This window comes from Neopelma chrysocephalum, unplaced genomic scaffold, assembly GCF_003984885.1.
Source record: "Neopelma chrysocephalum unplaced genomic scaffold, ASM398488v2 Primary Assembly neopelma1_23, whole genome shotgun sequence".
Taxonomy (NCBI): Eukaryota; Metazoa; Chordata; class Aves; order Passeriformes; family Pipridae; genus Neopelma; species Neopelma chrysocephalum.
Genome location: NW_020897691.1, coordinates 26,816,558 through 26,840,941, shown reverse-complemented (window position 1 = coordinate 26,840,941; position 24,384 = coordinate 26,816,558). Strand labels below are relative to the sequence as shown.

The window sequence follows — 24,384 nt, the reverse complement described above, 5'->3', positions numbered from 1 at the left end:
AAAATATCCACCCTCAAATAATTATTTATTCTGAATGGAACACTTTACTTAAGGACACTGGGAGAATACTCCATCAGAACAGACCAAAGCAAACACAAACTGACTAGGACTTTGTAGTAAATATTATGAAGCAGCATGAATCTATCGCAAGTTTACCTGATACTCGTTGGGCCAGAAAGTGCTGACAGCCAACTCCGCTCGAAGCCAGTCTTTGCCAGTGGAGCCCGTGACGTTCCAGATGGGATTAGCCAGTGGCCCTTTGTTCACCCTAACCAGGATGTTCAAAGTGCCTGGGTTTGCTCCATTCTTGCTGTACAGAAGGTAGCTGAAATCGATGCAGTGAGTATCATTTTCCTTCATTGTTGGAAGCTGAAGTCTAGTCTTTTCTCCGGGGTCATGGTCTGAGGAAATCACTATCATATATGATCCTAGGAAAGGGGGGAGTGGGAAAGGAGAAAAAAAAACCAAAACACAAAAAAAAAGTAAAGATAAATGCTAAAAAACTGATTCTTACTGTGAAAAAGGAAGAAACGCATAGGTTTTCATATCCCAGAAATCTCAAAATTCAAGTAGCATGAAATTCAGCAAGCTACAAAATGGCTAGAAACATCACTGAAGCAGTAACGAGAGAAGACATCACATATTTCTGAGGACCTACCCCCAAAAAAAGGCAGACTTGAGTTTTAAATACATTAGCAACGGAAATAGTTGACTTAGGACAACAATTAAAATCTGTTCTGAAGACTTTGGTTTACTGTTCCATTTCCCAATGGATTTGAGGGGATAACAGAAGTTTCTGCAGCTGGAAGAGAGTCCATCTTGTAAATGTGTATTACAAGTATACATAAGACAAAACAAGCTGTGCCTGTCTAGCTATAAAGGCAGGAAGTGGAAATCATATGTTTTAACAGGTTATACAGGCTATACTGATGAAACAGGCTGTCCTGCTGTTCTGCAGAATGGATGATAAAGACAGGCTCCCATCTAACCTAGTCCAGAGCTGCTTCATTTCTTCAAGAGTGACAACTCCATATCAGGTACTATTTAGTGAATGAACCCCACAGAAAAAAGGCTGACAGATGGAGCATGCCAGGAAAACCTTTGCAACCAAGTGAGAAAACCCAACTCAGCATACAATCTCAATGATTGCTACAGGAAAGTTTCCTAACTTAAATTTACCTACCCATCTGCTTAACAATTTCAGAACCTTCATGTTGACAGATTTTCCTTATACTTTCAGTCCTGAAGGGCATCACAATAAAGAGTCTTTCCTCCTGAAGAAGGTTCAGATTAAACCCATCAAAAATACAGTCAAAAATTAACCTAAATTTAAAAAAGTAATACATTTGTGAACATTTGCCCAAATGAGTAGTCTCACAGAAGTCTTGGAAGTATGTACATACATAACCTCGCTCCCTCCTCAGTCATCTACCTACTCCAAGAAAATTAGAAGCCTATGCCAAAGTAAACTATACAGAAAAATTATATCTTTGAAAAACATACAAAATACGTTCTTACACCTTTTATAAGAAAGTCATTCTTTACTTGTAAAGAAGTACTATAGGATTGAAAGAGTTAGGGTTTTTTTCCTATTTATGTACAATTGTAATATCTTGACATTAATTAATAATTATTTTAGTGTAAAATCTTCATAATATCTTAAGATATTATTGGACTTGGCAGAAACATGAAGTATAAACAATGGAAATGCTCATAATCTCATTAATTCCCAAGATTAAGTAACTCTGAGATTTTCAATGAGAGTTTTGGGTAAATGTTACAGCTAACTATTCACAGTGGTGCTTCAGGCTGGAGCAAGGGAACAGGGTGAGGAGCAGCAGAGACCAAGTGTGATAGACAGACTGCAGCTCCCAGTCCCCATCCCCTTGTGGTGGAAATTTGGCTAAATTTTCCCTAAAATGAGTCTGTTTTGCCTGTGACAGCAACTGATGATTTACAAAAGAAGTGATCTCCATGTCTTTGTCTCAACCCATGAGCTTGACAACCTCATTTACCCCCCCTGTGCTGTAGAGGAATGGAGCAAAACAGGCAGGATGGGGATCTGGCCAAGGTCAACACGCCACAGTTGCCATAAAGGTAAAGAGCAGCAGTTAGATAGTGTTAGCTAACACTAATACTAGGTGTTTCATTACACCCCAGTGGAGAGAGGGTCTGTGATTTTTTTTTTCCATTGTTACTGGCCTAAGAGGTCAAGCACAAGCAGATGTAAACCACTATATACACCTACTTCCCTTGCAAACAAGAAAGAAAAAAAGCCAACTAACCTGTATTCTATTTCCACCAAGATTTTACAAGGAAAAAGTCAACACAAGTGGGTTGCTTAATTCAATCCAAAAATGGTAAAAAATAAAAAATTAAATTAAATTTCAAAAAAAAAACCCAAAGCACAAAAACATATTTGGGGCAATGAAGAAAGAAAAATTTAACATCAAAGAAGTTCATTTTTTCTTCTTACAAGACAGAAAGGATGAATTTCATCTTTGCACAGTGCTGTAAAGAAATTTAAGATGAAAAGTATCCAAAGTCATAATTTATGCCTGGACAAAGAGCCACTGCTGTTAGATATTCCTTTCACTGCCTATTGTTCACCATGCTTAAGCATGATGCCTTTAGTTACTCTGGCAGTAGTGCAGTTACAAAATGCATCACAGCTCATCAGTAACATTTTTCTTGAAAATGTTTGACAGTGACGTTGCTTCATCCTTTTTTTCAGTAATTATTAGATAAGAGTCTTCTCCCTCCTTGCTAGTTTGCAGTCTTTAAAATTCGTAAAATATGTTCCCTTTCCCCAAGACACTTGTGTTAATTTTTCCTACTTAAATATAGTTTAAATTTCTCTAAATCAAACTCCATACTCTCATTTTAGCTTCTAAGTGTCTTCTATTTATTTGCCAGTTAATAGCTCCTAATCTTATTCCTGATGTAAAAGGTCAATCCAACTCTCTCCTGCACAGAAGGGAAACAGAGTATTAAACAAATAAATGGCACTGCCTCCTAAGTCTTTACCAAGTCAATGCAAAGAAATCAGCTTTAGTATCTGACTTTCAGGAAGATTTTTATGCCTATTTACCACTTAATCAATGAACTCATTAAATGCATCTACACAGATATGGAATAAGAGATACCAGACTTTTCCTTAGCCACATTATTAAACATACCTCTATATACCTCATAGCTTTCACTGTCATTTATTTATTTTGATATGTACTGAATTTGAGGTCCTAGCTCAGTGGCAAGGACAGATCATTTCAGAATAAATTAATTCCTTAACTAATAAATTGTGAAAAGTCTTAGTTTTTATTCCCTATTGAAAACCAAGCTCTCTTATCATCTAGCATTTAATTGCAGGTAAGAAATCATGTTAAGATTAAAAAAAAAAAATTCCTTAAATAAAATATAACATGTCTACTGCAAGCCACTGATGTGACAGATCAGTTTCCCGATCAAATTATTTTCTCTCACTTCCTTGATTCCTGAAAAACAGGCTTCTGTTTAAAGTGTGAAACTTGTAATTTTCAGCAGGCTGGTCTTCAGCCAGATCCTGCAAATCTTCTTTCCTCCAAACAAGTACTAACCATCAAACCATCTCCATTTTGATGGCACACTCTGGTAACTTCTCTGCCTATGAATGTGATCCTTTAATTACTAGGACTTTCACTTTCTGTTGGGGAAAAAAAGTTCAGAATGTTACAAATTTCATATGCAACTAGATTTATGGGTACAGAAGTGGAGTCAATTTTCAATCATGGTTTGCTGATGGGGGAGAAAAGACCCAACTAATATACACCCCACTGTAGTAGAGAGTAATGTGAAGATGCTAAAATAGATTCACAGAGAAAGATCAGGTAAAAAGAAGCCTTTACCATAAAGTTAAAAGAAGGGGTTGTCTTTACTTCATGGCCATGCCAATGACATGAGATGGAGAGTCAAGGCACTTACATGCATTATCCTAACGCTCAGGACTATGTGACTTTTTTTGTTTTAATAATGAGTGAATAACATTATAGTCCCCGATTATGTTTCAGGCAACCTTTATGAGAGACTACAGGCAATGAACAGACACTAAAATGCACAAAAAAGGCTTGCAATAGGAAGCAGACTGTAAAAATTAGTTGAGAAGAAATTCAGAAACATCTGTATTAATTCACAGAAAACATATTTCAGACACAATAGTATTTATGCCTATTTTGGTCTACAGAGATTGCCTTCCCTGTAACAATTTGAGAGGGCCCTTTATATATATTTCTGTAATTTGCAAGAAGAAGTAACGGCTAATGATAAAAAGTCAAAAGCTATTCATTTTTTCTTCTTGCAGGAAGGATACTACTTAAAAAAAAAAGTCAATGAATAAATTAAATATGCTCCAGGTAAACTTTCATCTGCTTGAGTTTAATAAAACCTCAAACTATTATAACTTTCTCTTCCTCTTTCTCCTTCCATTACCCAACACATAGCAAATGACTGCCACCTTAGGACAAAAACATGGAAAAAAAATAAAGAATTTATAACTTTAATGCCCATCACCATCAGTTAAGGAGTGTATCTAGAACAATATGTTAGTTTTTTATAATCCCACTTAAGATACATTACTTGACACACACACAAAATATTCAATGTTGTTATATCCTGATTTTGCCTGCTTTCATTTTAAAAAATTCAACAATAATATTATTAGTGTAACAACATAAGCTTTCTCCAAAATTTTCTTAGATGGCTACAACTCAGAGGCATCTTTCCACTTCACTTGCTAACAGTATCATTCCCTACACAAAGCTCTAATTGTTGAAGGCTTGTTTCTGTTTCTTTACAGACTGCTAAAATGTAAGGGTCAGAGGTGGGGGTTGGGGATATCAGGATCAGCAATTTCAGCTTCACTGTCTAGCTCTCTGCCAAGGCACCACAACACAAATGTAAGTCAAGATAAGACTCTGAATTTACTATAAAGATTAAAAATAACAACAAAAGCACACAATACAGACAGAGGAAATTTTTCTGGAGAATGCAAACCTTTTCGGTTTTTTTCTACTTCCAATAGAGAATGCGAATTATTAAATGAACCAACTCAAAACAGGTTATTAAGCTACATTGTATAAATAAAAGCAGACTACTCATTCAAACAGAAACTCAGCGTCATGGACTGCAACAGCTCATCAATTCATCACTTTCACACCAACAACACACACAAGAATAAGTGTCCTGCCCTCCAGCCTGTACTTGTTGATGCCAAAAGTCTTGCCCTACAGTGAGGTCAAGGTACAGGATTGCCCCATTAACCACACCCACAGAGGTCAAGCAACAGGAAGTCGACAAGACAGCACAGCATAAGACTGATCTGGGCAAGGCAAATAAAAGCAGTATCAACTCAACCATAGAATTAATATCCTGAGCACTACAACACTTTACCAGTATTTACATCTATGATACTACTGGCACAATACTGATATCACTCGTGACTCGTACAATTCCATAAGAACAAAAAAATGTTTGCCAATTAAAAGGGGGAAAAAAGAGAAAAAAAAAAACATGTCTCCAAGGTATGAAGCATTTGGAACAAAGTTTATGATGAAGTTCTGTCTAAAAATTGTTCCTTGGGCTAGAAGTAGTTATAAAAGTTTTATTCTCCTTATCAACATTTTACATATGAATAAATATAAAATATGTACTCTTTGGAAGTGTTTGAATTGATAGTTTTCTCATACATAATACCAGCATCCTGTGGATTTGTTTGTACTGATGCAGAGAAAATAGATCATGATGACATACCAGTTTCTGAGGTATGATAATTTAGGTCTTTTCACCCTGTTTTTTCTTGTGATGGACCTTTAGCTAACACACAGACTATAAGCACTTCAAAATCTGAGACAGAAAAATGTCAGCAACTGAAATTTACAATGCAAGCTTGTAGCATCTGTACAAAAGAGCATTTATCTTGTGATTTGCTCCTTTGAACAATCTCTTCCACCAAAGTATACAGAAAATGACATTTGATACGGTGCATCAGGCAAGCTTATGAAAGGACAGTGTTACTGAACAGAAAGCTGCATTTAAGTAACCAAAAGGCACATGGAATAGTTTCATATTTATTTAGGAATTAAGCGAGGTACTCTGTCGTGAATTTTTAACATCATCGTCCATGAATGGATGGCTAAGATGAAAGTAACAACAGCTCTGAATTGTCTGAATTTCTGCTGTAAACCCACAAATGTCCCATGGATGGTGGTATGGTGACTGCAGGATGCTTCTTGGTCACCCAGGGGCAAAATTTCCAAGAAACTTCCAACTCTAGATTAATAAAAACTCAGTATGAAGCTATGCAATTGGGATACCATTTACACTTGCACTAAAGCCTGTCAGATGTCCCAGTGAGCAGCTGCTCCCAGAGCAGCAGCTAATGCTACCAAACCTCAAGGCACTATTGCATCTCCTGGGAAAAATTCAGTCCCATGAAGATACTGACACCTACAAGCACTTGCAATCACTTCACTGTATGAAAAAGAAAAGAGTTTAAATCCATTTTGTTTCACCGTTCCTGTAAACTGTTCTGATATTGGCTGGATGAGTAGTAATGCACAGAAGTTTCCCTGTGTGTTAGTTTTGTTCCATTCATTTTTGTGCAGACCCTCCAGGATGAAAGACCAATGTTGGCCATTCTGCGTCCACCTATAGGTCTACAGTGCCATCATATCAATATTCAGCATTTAGATTTTTCAAATGCTGATAAAAGAGACACTTTACTAAGGGAGTTACAAGAAATCAAATGGAAATAAAATAGTCTATTTCTGTGGAGTATTATTTATTTGGAATGAAATTAAAGTGAAATATGAAAATATTAAAAGTATCTCAAGGCAGACACCTTAACAGAAAATGTCAGAGCTGAGCACTTGCTTAAGTCTTTGGTGTGTTGTGCGTTTGTTGTGGTGCACAAAAACAAGTCCACAGAGAATTCACAAATTTCAGCCAAGGTGAAAGCTTATTGCCAGTAGAATTCATAGGACTTTTACTCCTACTGTGTCCTCCTCCATCTGTGCTCATCAGATCCTTGCAAAGCAACACACAAATCCAGTAATAAATGACCTAAATCTCCTGTACTCTCCTCTTGAGAGAGGCAAGGGGACAGAAAAGTTCAATTTCTTCCCACGTGAGGGAAATGAACTGACTCCTGGAGAAGTCAAACAAGAACCAGAGCCATGTCAAGGTAAGAGAGGAAACTGAAGCCACAATACATAGATAGACAAGGAATTTTTTCTGCATTAAAAAAAAATAAAAGTAACTTCTTTCAAGTAGCTTGAAAGTATTCAGAGAAAGGCAGCTCAAAAAATATCTTTAGGATTATTTTTTCTTCATTGTCAACTAAAAAATACCCTGCAAGTTTTCTAGATTTGTTTCCCTTCCTAAGTACTAAACAGTATTTAGATTTTAAATGAATGGGAAAATATAATTTTTGAAGCTGCATTCATACTCAGTGTTTTTAACACACTAATCATTCTTCCAAAAGGAACAATATTAAATGTGCGCTGAGAGGACACTTACTCCTATCAGTTTAAGACACTGAAACTGAAAACAAAAATGGAACTGGTCATTCCAGGATAAGTGTCTGACAGCAGAACAATCTGCTGAGAATACTGCTCACAGGGATCACCAACAGTTAAATAAAAGCTCATTACCATATGCGACAGCAGATTACAACTGCTATTACAGACCTTTCTGAAGAGAAAATTAAATATAGAATATTTCTAAAAAGTAGTCTTAGAATTTATTTAAAGCATGAGAGGCTCATAAAATATTTTTACTAGGTTTTTTTCAGGGTGTTGGTTTTTTCTGGTAACAGGAAGAATATTCATTTATTTATTTTTGCTCACTTTTCCTTAGCACCAAATAACAATTTTTCCTGTTATGAAATCATTTTTTTCCCAGAACACTGCTTTACACAACAGCAAACTGAAGAATCATGTTTTATATTCAACTTTTATTGCTTTTGCAGGTGTAGGATAGGACCTACACTTAAGATGCTGTATAACCTTTGATTAAATGCACAACATGAATTAAGAACCAACTGCTGGTAAGAGTTACCATTGATAAGAATTTTGAAAAACAATAGTTAAATAATGGAAATGGTTAAACAATGGAAAAAAACCTCACCCTATGCATTCACAAGATAGATTTAGTATCAAATTGTTTGCTGTTCTTCATAATATCACTCTGAAGTACGTATCTTACTTTGTAGTGATTCACACTCCAGTTGAGAATAACCAGAAGTCAGGCCTTTACCAATACAACTGTAGTACTCTTTAGTAAATTCAAGTACTTGCTTAAGTACTTAAGGGAAAAAAGCTGAAAACCTTGAAATTTATTAAGTTCCAAGGAAGTCTTCCATCTGTCTTCACACCATCAACTACATATGGTTATGAGTATTTGCAAAATAAAATCTTAGGCAATTTTTCAAGCATGGTGCATTAACATTGAATGCCATGTAAAGTGAGGAATTTTACATAGATGGAAAGGAAGAGGCTAAATAAGGGACATCTACGAACAGCTACTTCTGGAATTTATTTTGATTTTCCTGTTCTGATCGTGATGTTGATCTCACAAGCACAAACAGTCCTATAATGCATATTGCTATGATTACTATAATAAATAATTCAACAACACCTAAAGAGAACAGTCAAAATCCACAAACTGTACATATCCAAAAAATTGAGGAATCCTATGCAAGAATATGGGGATTCATAATCCATCATATTAAATACCACAGAAACGAAATTAAAAACCCTAAATACATGTTGAACATCAGAAAAAATTCATATGGACAATAAAAATAACAAAGATAGACAAAAACCCAGCCAAAAAACAGTTGAAACGTTTGATACCGTAGGAAGGCTTACAAAATACATTAAAACCTTGCTCTTCTAGACGCTGGAGCTCGCAGTTAAAACAGACACATGGGTTTTATGGTGTGTGACAACTCTCGTCACGCTTCACCTCTTGCTAACAGTCCTCCCTTCCCCAGACATCAACTACTCTTCTCTCCCAAATACTTAAACTGATTAGCATTAATACATTACATCCAGAGTAATGGTTATAACCTATATGTAGTTTTGATGTCTGCTACATCTCCATCAGGCATGATGGAGGCTAGAATGCCTGAGAGGTCATCATATTTTCCATCCAAATTAGTGGTTTGAAAATAAATTGATAAATAAATAAATAAGCTCTCCTTACAAACCCTTGCCTCTCAAATTGTATTAGCAGCTCAACTGGTTTTACACTCTAGTACACACCATCTTTCTTCTACAGGGAAATACTTTTGAGATGGATGAAAACAACCCTATCTATTATAAGAACCACTCATGCTAGCATACTAGCATTTTTTATAGTGTTTTGAAAGAAATAATTGGGCTCAGTGTCCAGCAAGTGGAGGAACAGCACGGAAAAAGACTGCATACAAACTAGGACTGCTGTTTCAGAGAAAACTTGAAGTTCCCAGCTATTAATGGGGTTTTAGTAATTTTTCTCGTTGTTTGGGGGATTTTTGTTTTCATCTCAGAAAGCATCTCAGTTTATGAAGATTCACATCTTTCCTCTTGACACCATGCTTTCCAATTAATAAAAATTTGAAACAGCTCTTTGCTTCCAAATAGCTAGTTCATATATGCTAATGCTATTTAAATCCTTCTTTATTTTGACTAGTGAAGTTCATAATGTCAACAAAACACTAAGCACACTTATCCAAGCCTGTAAAACATTCCCCCACCTGCATGAGATTACCAGCTAATTCTTGGCACCAACTAGTGTGATTCACCTAAACTTCTGAAAAATAGAAAACTGATAAACGTACCAAAATATGTATTATATGAAGGATGAGAACCCAATCTCCATTTCAGACAATTTGTGAACTTTTAACACTAATATTCATTAGTTAAACATTGTACTTAATTATTAGAAATGGGAATTGAACCCATGTTCCAAAGATAATTTCTTTGCAATTTTCTTCTGTGATTTATTTCACACTTTTGTTTTCTTTAATGACACAGTATAGATATCAGAGTACCAAGTCATCCAAGAAGTTATTTTATTTTCTTTTTTAAACCGCAATTAAGCTTTAAATAAAATTTTGGGGCTTTTTTTTCTTCCTAAGGGAATGCACAATTTATCCTGAACTAAGAGTATAATTTCAGTCTCAAACTTTTCTTTCAAAATTAGAATTTACCAAAACCATAAAGGAAACCTGAAGTTGTTAACAACTATGAATCATAATACTGCCTTCAAATAGTCCGAATGTTCATATAAGATACTCAAGAGTCAAGTAGCATCTCAGAAAATGAAGAGAGATTAATCTTATAGTATTGTCTTCTAATACTAAAATTTGCTAATAAAAATCTCTGTGAAGGGAATATCAAACAAATTTAGAAAACAAGCACAGCTGTTAATCATGACATAGTTACTAAAAAAAGGTTTTTTGAAAAAATTCAAATATTTATTTCCTTTAATGTTTTACCAGCAACCTTCCTGAGACTGACAAAGGGCTAAGCAGAATCTTCCCTACACACAATGGAAATGCACAACAGTTAGGGAAAGAAAAAGAATTTAGATTCTTTCCAACAGAAATAGATAAAAATAGGCAATGGAGTCTGTGTATTGTCAGCTGACGTGTTCCTTTCTCACATACAGAAGACAGAACTGTTCCTGGCATTTATGCACATAGAAACACTTCAGGAGGAAAGACTGTGACAGTAGATAGCAGAACACTTACGACTCTGGTAAGAGGCAGTTATTAAGCACTCAGTTCCAGAATTCAATTAACATTTTATCTAATCGTCAACCTGAAATCTCACTGTAATTTAAGATTATTACTGCTTAACCTATCACCAACCAACATGAAGTCTAGGTTACCACCTTTTTTGCACCAGCCTCTAACTTTCTGAAAATTTCCCTTTCCTTTTTCTCTCTTGTAGAAAAGACAGTCCTAATATTCTTCAGTTTTTGCATAGAGGAAATGCTGCTATCTAGCCCTCTGTCATTTTTGCTGCTTCCTTCTGAGCTTTCCAAGAACAGACATTCTCCTTCCACACTCCAAACTGAAGTGCCTCTTCTTCTAATTGCACTAAGAAAAAAACCCAAAAATATAATTTAATATGTATTTATATAGAACATCCTATACAAAGCAATTACAACGTCTGCCTTTTCCATAACGGCATAACAGGCCTGCACAGTTTCACCAAATCATTTCTTCTTCATTGTTTAATTCTTATTGATCAGTATTACTCCAATGCATCATAATAATTTTTGAACCCCAGATTACCCTGAAATAGGCTCACAGGCTTAGTAACCTGGATAACCTCAGCCAGTCAAAGAACATTTGTTATTCCACAATCCACAGCACTAATGAAAACACAATGACTGGACACTACTGGTGCTTTCCAAGCAGCTTTTCACCTTCAGTTTCAGTTTCATCAATATGTTTCTTCCCTAAGCTTAATGAACTAAGTGTCACAGGTTAAGAACATGTAGTATCTACTGCTTCACTATCTTCTCCTTATATATTTAGAGAAATACATTTACATTCATTAAATAATATAGAACTTTCTTCTTGTTACTCTCCAGTAGCTATACCTTAGCTCACTGCCACATCAAATATACTGTCAAGAGGTGGTTAAGGAGCTGAAGATCATTAATTCTGGTGGACAGAAGACACTTCATTTCAATGTCTACCCATAAGATACCCAGGTCAGCAGCAAGAGCAGCTATTCCCTGGCCTGTGGGGACACCTGCCCCCAGGATACTCAGGGGTAACTCCATCCAGGGCCATCCAGACTGGCCAGGCAGCCTCTTGGCATCCTCGAGCCCCGTGTGTCACCTCCGCAGCTCCAAGACATGGCCCTTTCCCATGCACCTTGGTTTTTTTTCAGTTCAAGATGCTAGGAGTGGGAAAGGGCATGGAGGGGACCACAGTTCAGCAGCTTCTGCCGTACAATGTCAAGGCTATTAATGCCTACCTCAGGCTAGACTTTTGGAAGGAGAAGACATGCTGAAACACTGGTGGACGACATAAGGCAGAAACTGGAAGACAGCAAAGCCCCCATGCTGCCAGCCAAGCACTGCCCAGAACTGCATTCCGAGGGCTTGGAGGTCAAATAACACCAGGCCAGCACTGAGAGGCTGCACAATCCCTGCTGCAACGTGAGGGAATGAATGACGAGATCAGTCAGTAAACATATGAGGCTTTCTTTAGGTGCATCTTCTCGTCTATAGATAGTGGTGTGCAAGTGATGAAATCTACAGCTCTGCGATATGTTTGCCACTATTAAAGTAAAGTTACCTGTGACACAGCAATTTCCATGTTGAGTGTTAATTCATCAAGCAAAAATTAGAGACTAACAACATAAATTAGTTACACGTATTCTTAGAGAGGAATCAATTGTTTGAGTTAGGGGGGTTGTTTGGTTTGCTGTTTTTGGGAAAGCTGCTAGTAACCGAGTGCATGATAGCAGAAGCAAGGTGGAAAAGAATTCCATTAACTATCAATGCAAGAAGGTGTTCTGACTCTATACAACTGCAGTCTCACATTCCCTTATCCAGTGTTCTCACTATTACATAAGAGACACATAAACACATAAATAAATAGATTAAATAGATTCATGGACCCACAAGAAGTAGGCTGCTTCATCTGAATAAAAGCAAAACAACAAAAAAATTAAATACTGAAATATAAGCTGAAAATAATTTTTAAAGTCTATCTATACAGCCAATAAAACACACTCATTTCTTTTAATACGAGGTACTAATTACCATTTCAGTTGTAAATTTACTAAGAAACTTATCAGAATAAAAATAATACATTGAGAGATGCAAGACATATTTTGAAAGAAGCACTTTTTTTCCTTTAATATAATCAAGTATTTTTGTAATATGCAACACACCAAGGGTGAGGCAAGGCTTGAAGCAACCATATGGCTCAGTCATTTAGCAAAACAGGAAATAAGGCAGTGCAGGTGGTTATGGAAGCATTCAGTGATGTTTAATTTTAATGAACTAATTTGAACAATGTGTGATAAAATCAGCATACAAAATGATGCATATTGCTAGAACTATCAAGAGAAATGCCTCTCTCCTGTAAGGCTCAATCGTTCTGCACAAAAGGCACCTTCGGAGGTTGTGAGTGTACAGGGATACGGTAAGGTAAAGCCAAGAGAAGCAAATGAAAGCATATATCAAATACACATAATATTTACACCTATGTAATGCCAGGCACCTGTAGCCTATCTAAAACAATTACTCCAAATTCTGTCCTTAATTTTACGTTTCTCTTTCGCCAGAACTTAATCAGTTCTGTGCGTCTCATAGCAACGAATTGTCACAGTTTATTTTTGTAATTTATGTTCTCAGAACAAATTAATTTTTTGCGAATTAGCATTTGCTTGAGAATGCTAACACTTTCATATTACATGATACCCGATGAATCAATAGTTTCCATGAAAAGGGGATAATAATGTTATCTAAACCATGCTACTGAAGTTCAAAATCACAGATAGGTATAACTTTTGAGAAGAAAAACTACCAACAGACCATAATTTTTAATATCTGCCACAACTTCTCCTTTAATTCAAAGGTCAGCAAGCACATTTACTACTCCGAGTGATCAGTGCCTTACTGTCTTTATAAGCCACAATTATTTGGACAGCTATTTATCATTTCTAACAATTAAAAACATTGCTCTTGTCTTCAAAGAAGCAAAGGTTATAAAGTTTCACTGCCAGTCAAAGCCTTAAAAATTTGATTACTTACTCCAAACTGATAGGGGCATCACACTGGTATGAAAAGAGGATTCTATACTGATAAATCATAACACTATTTGAAAGTGTCATGCTGCCATACAGACTCACTTTAAGCAACATAATGGAAAATTTCCACTCAAGATATATAACAGTGAGATATATAACAATGCTCTTACTCTTACCCTTTAATTTTAAACTGAACACACACAAACCTGTGGTACACAAAGTAATGAAAAGCACTGGAGTAGTCCTGCATCACCTCCAAACGTAGTTGTCCCACTGGATTCAACAGAAACTACCTTCACCTTTCATGAATCATTTTGGGTGCTGTATAATTAAGCTGGGGAAGGAACAAGACAATAACATACACACCTAAACACAATTAAGTCAGACTCTTCAACATTGCTCTGAATTATTTCTGAGAGTTAGCCAAAAGACAAATTTAATACTACACAGTTCTCTGCTAGGTTTATTAATTTCTACTTGGGACTACTCATCACTAAGAGATATGTAGGCAAAAACATTCTTCTTCACAATCCTATAGCAAGAATCTTATTGCCCAGGAAAAAATAAATAAAAGGGGGGGAGGAAATTTTAAAAACTCAACAAAGAGCAAACTCAGTAGAAGCTAACATAAATATGGATTTCATCACCCTGAAAGTCCTCTTAAAAAAAAAATCACATCAAAGATGCTGGTGAAAAGTATCACAAAACCAGATGGAACACCAGAAACAAAAATTAGCATAAATAAGTGAAAGGAAAGCATAGCTAGAAAAGAAAAAAACACCAAAACAACCTAAAAAAAACCCCAGCAACAACAACAAAACCATCACACACATACTTGTTAAAAGACAACCATGGGACTGTAGAGAGGTTAACAGTAAAGGGCCAGCTCTAGAATATATCACAATACAAGAGAGCAGTAATATTCTGCAAGACTGTTTGTAATACAAGGCTGGGAGACATCTCAAAGTATTGGAGACCAAGAGCATTACAAACAAAGAAGGGGTATCAAATGCAAGGAGAGTAAGGGGTAAAATACAGTTATAAAACATGAAATGACAGAAATTAAAGACTTTAGGTGTAAGACTCTAATAGCTGAAAAGACAAAGAAGCAGGAGGAGAGTGGTTCAAGAGACAGATAGCTATAGGTCAAATAGTGCTAAGTAGTGTACAACTTGACCAAGTCCAGCTACACAGTATGGCTGGTTGAAAGATGATGCTACATGATCCTAAAGTCCTCTTAAAATAGAGGTTTAACTAAATGATTTTGTACATTAAACCTGGGGAGGATTTTTTCCCAAAGCAACACACCCTTGGAATATTATTTCAAGAGTTCCAGGATATGCTTTTCTTATATACACATCTTGCCCATGTTTAGAAAGCAAAAATCTTACACTTTCAGGCTATCAATTCAAGAACAAGATTGCTGTTAGCAAATATCTGGCAATATAATCCTTCAGTAGATAGCATCAATTTAGTGATTTCAATATATCTAAGGCCAGTATGTGCCTCACACAAGTCTATCTCTATTAAGTGAATAAGCAATAAAAACAAAGTACTTAAGGGTTTTGTTCCACATAAGTAGGCACACAAGCAACAGAGAGGACTAAGCTGGGAACAACTCTTCCAGTCCTCGTCTGTGGATAGCTAGATAGTTAGGCCTCCAAACTACAAAAAACTTCAAATATTTTGTGAGCAATGAAAATAGCCTTAAAAAACCCAAACAAATCCCGTGCTCAGGGCTCTCCTTGATCTTCCCCAAGAAAGGACAGAATGGAGGAGAATGCACACATTGAGACGGATGCAGGCTTTTTTGAAGCACTGTCCCTCTCTGAGTCTTTGCAGAAAAGCTGAGGAAGTTACTAGAGGGCTGCCAAGCCTGCTTTCAAATATCTCATTTGGAAATTTTCTTCTTTATTATTTTTTTTCTGATGTGCTTGCTCAGGTACTGACAAGCAAAGTCTGTAACATTCCTGTAGATTTATTTGAGAGGCTAATGTGCAACTGAAACATTTTATTACTTATTCCACTTCTAGCTCTATATTACGAAGAAAAAAACCCATATATTCTTCTGTCTTTCATATTAATTGATGTTGTTATATATTTCTTAAAAGGGCTTGGCTATGGTGAGGCACTGGAACAGACTGCCCAGAAAAGCTGAGGATGCCCCACCCTTGGAAGTGTTCAAGGCCAGTTTGGATGGGGCTTTGGGCAACCTGGTTTAGTAGAAGGTGTCCCTGCCCATGGCAAGGGGTTGGAACTAGATGATCTTTAAGGTTCCTTTCAACCCAAACCATTCTATCATTCTATTATTCTTTAGAGAACATAAAAATGAATGATAGTATAGGTATTTTTAAAAGGACTAGGGGAGGTATAAAGGGTTTAAAATTGTTGAAATAAAATCACAGGGATTCCCAGTTTACCTCTCAAGTGTCTTACATCTCTTATTAATATATGATAATCATACAAAATAGAACTGTAAATCCAAAATGTAGAGAGGCAGAGAAAAGAAAAAGAGGTCTAGCAAGTAGAAAAGGCTAGAACAGAGGGCAGAGAATAAGAATTAACTGGATGGTCGAAGAGAAACTGTCACATCATTCAAAAATAATTTTGAATATGAGGGCAATTAATAATAATTCTGAGGTTTTAGAAAGACTGTAAGTGCCAAGGGAAAATAACACCACCAAAATTACCCTTTTCTCACATTTGATGCAGTAGTAATGTGCAATATTGAGTGAATGGTATAAAGCAAACGGCATGCTTCTGTATGATGACTATTTTCCTTAAAAAAGTGCAATTTTAAATTCTTGATTTAAGACACCACAATAAATCAGATTTTGAGGAATTGCCTTTGTTTTCAGGGGTGGATGGGGCAAGGGTATGAGGAATGATAGGGGTTGTTTGTTCCAACTTCTTCAAATAAAATAGGCTTTATACATAATCCACATCCATAACAAAGCCCCATATCAAGGTCTGGATAGTGTGGAGGTGATGAGAATTCATTTTTCATTCCTCCAACATCAACCAACCACACTGAAACACTACCAACCCTTTAAAATGTTATTATTCGCTTTCTATCAAAAAAAAAAAATTGTCTCAGCAACTGTGAAACCAGCACTAACAGTGCAACACCTGAGAACTGCAGTTGGAGAAATGGACAGCAGAGCACAGTAAACACAGTCATGGACCCATTAATTCAGTTTGTCATCAGACTCTTAATGCAACCTCTCCCACTTACTCCTAGATTCTCAGACACAGAGATGAAACCTCTTCCACTACTGACAAAGTATCAGTTTCATCTTCCCTTTTCTTGCTCTCCAGCATGTATACTGTGGTGTAACTTCTGTCAATCAAAGTTTTGCCTCACTGCCAAAGTGATTCAACCTACCACAGGCTCCTTTCTGGTTCATGTGAATTCTGGGACTCTCCCAGAGACATTTTGTCCATGCACACTGCTTCCTTAATATAACCTGCTTAATACACAGTGCCTTCCTTGTGAAGGCAAATGCAACAAGGCACTAAACTGGTCCCTATATATTAACCTCAAATAAATCAAATTATTAAAATCTCTGGAAAAATGTGTTTCAAAGGAAAGTAAACAAACATCAGCCCCCATCCATACTAGTCATACAATGCATAAAAGACTACTCATATGAAACTTTAAGCTGTTTTGCCAAACCTGGACTCCTCACTGAATTTAAACTCCTTCTGAAAAATATCTAAAAGCTTACTATCTCAAGAATATCTGAGAAATTGCACCTCCTTGGGAAGTAGGGGCAGAATGACACCAACAGGGGCTGGCGACAATGCACTGAAAACAATTTCAGCTTGTATTTCTTAACACTCACCATTGATCAAGGCTATAAAAACTTTGAATCTAATAGAAGAACAGATTACAGCTTAATTTTATTAGTGGATAAAGTCTTCTTAAAAAACCAGCAAAACTAAGAACCTGTGAAATGAACACTTGTAAAGAAACAACTCTTGTCTAGCATGAACACCCTCCAGACTACTACAAATGGCAAGGAAGGATAATGCTCGAGTTTTTCAAGTACTCACTAAACACAAAAAGCTATGTATTTTTTTTCATTTACTTCTTCATACAATTTAGTACTTCATTGACCAATAAATATGTTTTAATAACTTAAGAAATGGGACAAATCCTTCAAAACACACATACACATATCTAAAAGCTGCTTGAATTTATATGTTCCTGAGGAGACCTACTAGAGAATCATCTCCAGTGAGTTACGTTTAGCTTGCTAGTTCTACGCTGAAGATGCTTGTTAATAGTTTCCCACATTTTAGCCAGGCATCCTCTCCAGTTCATGCAACTCAGCTTAAAAATATTTATTTACAAAATACATTACATGAGACATTAAGTGGATATGCTACTTCTGTACAGATAAACTTGTTCCTTAATCTAAAGAAACTATAGTCTAAGTTTAGGGAGAAACATAGTAATGGGAAAAACATGTATAAAAACAAAGAGAGAAAAACGTTCTTTAGGAAGACCATATATCGTACAAGGAAAAGACACTATTTTGGGGGTTTTTTTTGTTTATTTTCTCAGTGCAAAAGAATAAGTAGTATATACAGAAAACACTTCACCATTTTTGAAAGCTTATAAAAGGAGATGACTAAGATACATAAATGAGCCAACTCATTTGCCTTCTAGAAACTGGCTACCAGACTCCTCTCCGCTCTTAGCACTCTACTGCTAACAATGCTGAGACTGAAGATGCATCTCTCTGGCATTTCCAATTTCAGGACCTGTCCATTGCTGTCTAAATTTTCAAGAAGATGGAGAAGATACTACTGGGCAGAAAAAACAAAATCCAGAACTTTTCTTGCATAAACTATGAGACTATCAAATTAAATCTTCTGTGTAGTAGAAAGGAATGCCAAACATGTTTGTCCAGTTCTCCATTCACCCAGTTGTCCATTCACAGTTAGAGAGCTTGTCAACACTTCTGTTTGCAACTTTTTTTTAATGGAATATTTTTATCTGAACCAAGATTCACACCTTAAATGAATGAAAACCAAAGCCGAATGCTACTTTCCTGCACTTCAGTGCAGGAAGAGGAAGGAAAGGCAAAAAAAAAAAAAAAGAAACTTTTTTAAATGCACTTTAAAAATTAATTATGGTTTGTTTCAATTACAGCCTGTTACCATAAAAACATTTTTTAGTCAGTTCTAGACAGAAAACAGTACTTTCGACTGCATAAATATGCTAATCAGTGATTCATACTTTTCTGATTACTCAACAAGATTTCTTCCAGCTTCAAGACACCACAGAACTATATAACCTGCCACTCAAAAAAACAAATGACAGGTTGTTTCATCAAATGAATGAAGATTCAGAGTTCCTCCTGAGCTGGTTCTACTTCAAGAATCCCTAATCCAAGATGCTGAAGGTGTTAGACAAATTAAAAGATCACTAAATACAAAAAGGCCGCACACCTTTCAGAAAGTATACCCAAACAACAAGAGTCCTGCAACAAATCCTGTTTTCTCAGAAGAGCAGAATATGAGTTAATTCTTCTGGCTTACATGTAAGAGTCAATCTTTTCAGCAATATTCATGACTATAAGCTAGTTCCCAGCACACTTCTTCCAACTGCCATAAGCCATGCAACATGAAACTGAGAACATTCAGGTCCTGTTATTATCCACTGCAAAAACAATCATGGTTTTATAATAATTTTCATTTTGATTGTTTGGAAAAGGGCCAAACTGGCAGGAAGCTACTTAGAGGGGCAGCTTCACAAGCCACTTTAAAGCTATTTTTAATACCCTTGAATCCATTTGTGGACCACTTCACACCAGGTCCTCCTCCTTCAAACACTGAATACTAATCTATCATGCCAATGCCTTCGCTTCCCAAAGGTAGCGTACAACCATCCACTTTCTCTCCAAGTCATGTGGGAATAGAGCCAGAGAAAGCAATAGCCAGGAGCTTCTGAAATTATCTCACATTCTTTCATGAAACATCAAAATAATATAATTGCAACACTGGCCACTTGGGATGTTCAAGGAACAGCAGAAGAAAAGAACTAATCTTTTCCCATGTTCATTCTTCCAGCAAGGACGGGAACTTCATAAGCCACAGTATATAACTGAACTCTTGTGCTAAAAGCCCTATCATTCAGTAATCCATCCAGCACTTGTTCAAATCCAGATATACTTTCATCTGTCAAAAAAATTTATTGCATGAAAACATATGTATCATCCTTCTTTATGTTCTGCTTGTTTTCATTGTCTCATCCTACTAAAGGTATTATAAGAAAAATTTATCTGTATTCAGATATATATTGTTTGTTTCGTGGTTGTATGTAAAGTCTGAAAGGACACATACTTTTTCACTTCTCTTGTTCAAGCTGCTTTACACTACATGCTGCTTTTCAAAATTTATCTTCTTTGTAAAGGTTCTTTATCTTTTTAGATTTGCTATATCCTTTCAGATATAGCTCAGCTCAGTCCTGATCATGTGAAGAGGTGAAAGCACCACTTATTTACAAAATTCCTCTGGTAAAGAAGATTCCATCAATCCAAGCCCACCGCCTGACCGCATTCTCCTTAACCACATAATACCTCTCCTGTGTGCTCACAATTACAGTGCAAATTAGTGAAAACAAATGCTATGCAGGAAGGGATACAAAGTACTGAGAAGCTAAAGCTCTTTCAAAGAGCAGCTTTGTAACAGCAGTATGCGTGGCAATGTAGGTCTGCAATGGTAATGCTACTAAAACTAAGTTGGACTGGAAGATCATGTCACCTGCATATGCATTGACCACAGATATATTGATGTGCATAGAAGAACTACCTAAAATTGCCTAGGACAAGAAAATACCAGCAGTTGTGGTTTTTTCCCCCTCCCATTTAGCAAAGTAAGTTCTAATAAAACCAGTCTCTCTCTGTTGCATCCACATGCAGCACAAGACTGCAGTTTTCTGGTAGCCTACAAATGCTTTCCATTTTCCCATTCAATTACTTTCACAGTAAACCAGTATTTGACTATTTGCCAGGCACTTCTTACAGTGAACAAAGACTTACTCCCAACTTTGGATAACTAAAATGAAGCACAATTGGTGCATTGTGCTTCACGCACTTTAATTAATTTTGATATCATCCAATCACTAAATAGTAGTCTTCTACAAATCTTTGGAATAAGCTACAGGTTTAATCATCCTAAATAACTTCATTTTACATGGAAACCTTCTTGTCCCCATTTCACAAAACATTTCTGACGTGAAACAGCAAAGGAAATACTACGGAAATCCTACTGATAACTTTTCCCACTGTGAAGACTGGCTATTTTTCCTCCTTTCTACTCATGCCCTTTTCAAAGCCTAGCACCAGACTTGATGCCTAGCAGACTGATACTTCCACAATTTCACATAGAAGTTTCTTTTGAATGCCTGGAACATTATGCGCTGCTGCCAGTGATTGCTTGCATCGAACAGTATCTGCTATCACGGCTTCTTGTAAACACAGTCAAAAATGTTCTCATACAAAGAAGCTCCTCTACTATGTATATGCATTTCAAATAACACATCCAGCTTCCCTGTAAAAAGGTGACCTGGAATTTTCTTTTTAATTCTTCAGTATCTCTTCTCCTCAACAGACACCTCCAAGCTCTTAGCTTCTAATATCTCACAATAAAAGTTGGGGTTTCAATTAAATTCTAAGATTTAGCAAGTTCCTACTGAAATATTGTCTTGGACAGATATGTTTGCAGCATTGCATTTAATGTTCCAGGCTTTGTACTCTTTCCTGATAAAAAAATAAGACCTTGGGCATTTCCAGGAACCTCATTGTTCAATTATGGTTAACAGAGCTTGAATTCACAATTCAGATTGTCAGCTTTCATTCCAGCTTAATTCTCTACTTTTCAAATTATCAGAAAACCTGATGTCATCATTTTATGCACACATACTTACAATATATCAAACACCTTACCAATAGCACTTGTCTTCATCTTACTGTAAATATGCCCTTATTAGAAAGGTAGAAGAATAAAGAGTTTTTATTACATTATACTAAATAACACACACCTAGACTCAAGAGTATTAATCAATTGCTTATCCTCTTCATGGCAGAAATAAATACAAATCCAAGAGTTCAGTGACATTAGTAATGGCCATCATAAATCACAGAAGAGCACAACCCAGTCTTCAACACTACAAGAATTTTATGTAAGACTTGAACAATTTAAGGTCCACTGATTTTCCAAGCAATTTAGGCAACTTAGTCCGTGCACATGTGAAAAACTGAAGGGTTAAAGAGGCAAAGACACACCACCTAAAGAAGAATTAACTATACTCACATTGCTTGTTTCTTAGTCAAGAAAAACTCATCAGTTGGTGAGCAAGGCAGTGCTCCAAGTGTCACAAAAGCACTTAATTAAGATGGGATGACAATCTCACAAGTTTTGAGATGCCGCAGAATAACACATTCTTTAAAGCCAGTGCTCTTCCTGGAAGAAACATAGAGGGTTGTACCTAAGCATGTCTTTTGAGAAGTTTACTTTCCTCAGGTGGTCTTCAACATTTTCACACTCTTTTGAAACAACTGAAATACCATCTTGCTTCAGCTCCCTTGATTAAAAAAAATGGCAAGTTCTGGATTACAGCAACTACTTCCTCTTATTTGTCTCATCCCTCTTGCACAGATGATGTAGGATGTTCTCTATATTACATCAGGATAGGGGGGAAAAAAAGGTAGAATTCTGCTCTCTTCAAATTAAAAAAAAAAAAAAAAGCCTAAAATGAGACCAACCTCAAGACAGACGACACATATGTTACATTATGACCACTCCAAGGTGGCTTGTAAATAGTAAATGCGTATGTCAATATAACTTTCATTATGATTTTATCAAACTCAGTAATGTTTATACGAAATCTTAAAACAGTGTTGTGGCACAATAAGTTCTTAAAGACAAGAAAATCCTGCTGAGAAAAAAGCTTTTATGTAAAATTCTTCTTCAGTCTTGGAAGAGCTGCAACTTTTAAACCTATTATATTTTATTTCTAATAACATCTATTACATAGACTTTCTAAAAAAACGTGGCTTTCAGAGATGTGGCAGGAATAAATCAAATTTATTCTCCTTTGTGGGACAATTAAGGCAAATAATTAAACTATGCCTTCTGGTTATTATTTCTACATGTTTTAAATGGTTTTCATACAAATTGTCCTATGACAGTATACAGCAGTATTATCTTGATTTTTCCAAAGTCCAAAAAATCTATGATCTAAGTCTAAGCTAACAAACAGTACTTGGATTTATACCTTTATACCTGTTTTACAGGTTTTAGGAAAAAAAATTGCATTGGTATGAAAATCACACATAGTTTTCAGTTGTTTGATTTTTTAAATTTATTCCATTAAGTTTCTTTTTGTTATTCAATGTAGTTCTCAAAAAAAATAAAACTAGATGGACTTTACATTATCATTGACAAAGTCTCTCAAATACTGAATATTTTAGAAAATATTTCAAAATTTAAAAAAAAATTGAAGAAAAACACAAAATAAAAATTAATCTATTTAGGATTCACAGCATTGTTATTATGCAATTATGGGTCTAAAATGCTAGTTGCCATAACAACTTGTAACAGTTCTATATCCATTATAAATCTTTTGCTCTCTCTTGATATGTATGCTTATTTTTAACCCTGACTTCCTCCTGATGCACTTTTTGTTAGGCAACCTCATTAGCTAAACTCCTACTGCGTCAGATTGGCAGACAAAATTGCAGGCATTCCCACCACCAAACAAACATATTATCTTCACACAAGCTGCCAGATGTGCCATATATCTTGTAAATTTGGGTTTGCACCTCCTTTAATTATGTTCTCTTCTCTTGGATAGCAAAAACTCTCTGAATTCTCTACCCTTTAATAAAGTGTGTAAAGACTTGAAATTGCTATATTGTGCCAGTTAAGGGCACAATACACTGCAATTATTGCATACACTTAATACAACATGGCAAGTCATAAACCTCAAACTTGAAAAACATTAAAATAAAATTATACCTACCTTCTGCAATTTTACAGAGTTGTAATATCTCCAAGTAGATTAAATCTTTGGAAATTATTTATCTTGCAGCTATATTTTGATTTAAAAAAAAAAACTTAGACAAACCTTGAGAAAAATTTGAACAAATCTACTCTTCCCTCCTCTCTCTCCCTCATAAATCTCCAACACTGACACAAATGCTACTTATTTGTAGAATTTTCATTATAATGAAAAGCCATAACAGTAATAAAACTGTCTGTGTTGCCCTAGGAAACTGTATATAAATTAACACTACGAACATGAGAAATCCATCAGAAAAATCATGCTAAAATTGATATTATTAAAAAAAAAAAAAGAGTGGCATAAAATGAAGATGAGCTCAAGTTAAACTTAGTGTGAGCAACAGTGCCAGTATCAGATGGGAAAAATAACACAGGAATCATAATAGCTGTGCAACGTTTAAAAAGGGAATGTTTTTTCCAATTGACCTCTAGTTTCGTTCCCAACAGAAGTGTAGACAAAACCAAACCTGCTGTCACATATACAGAACAAAAAAATAAAAGAGCAGGG

The 24,384-nt window shown here is 35.9% G+C and overlaps 1 protein-coding gene across 13 annotated transcripts in view; it reads right to left on the bottom strand.

The window, feature by feature from the left end:
• PTPRK (protein tyrosine phosphatase, receptor type K) overlaps positions 1–24,384 on the bottom strand; it is a 397,175-nt gene that overhangs the window by 266,247 nt on the left and 106,544 nt on the right. For all 13 annotated transcript variants that reach the window (XM_027691497.1, XM_027691405.1, XM_027691440.1 and 10 more), the window contains exon 3: positions 157–428. In XM_027691497.1, coding sequence (XP_027547298.1) covers positions 157–428 — 272 coding nt within the window. The remainder of the gene's footprint in view (positions 1–156; positions 429–24,384) is intronic.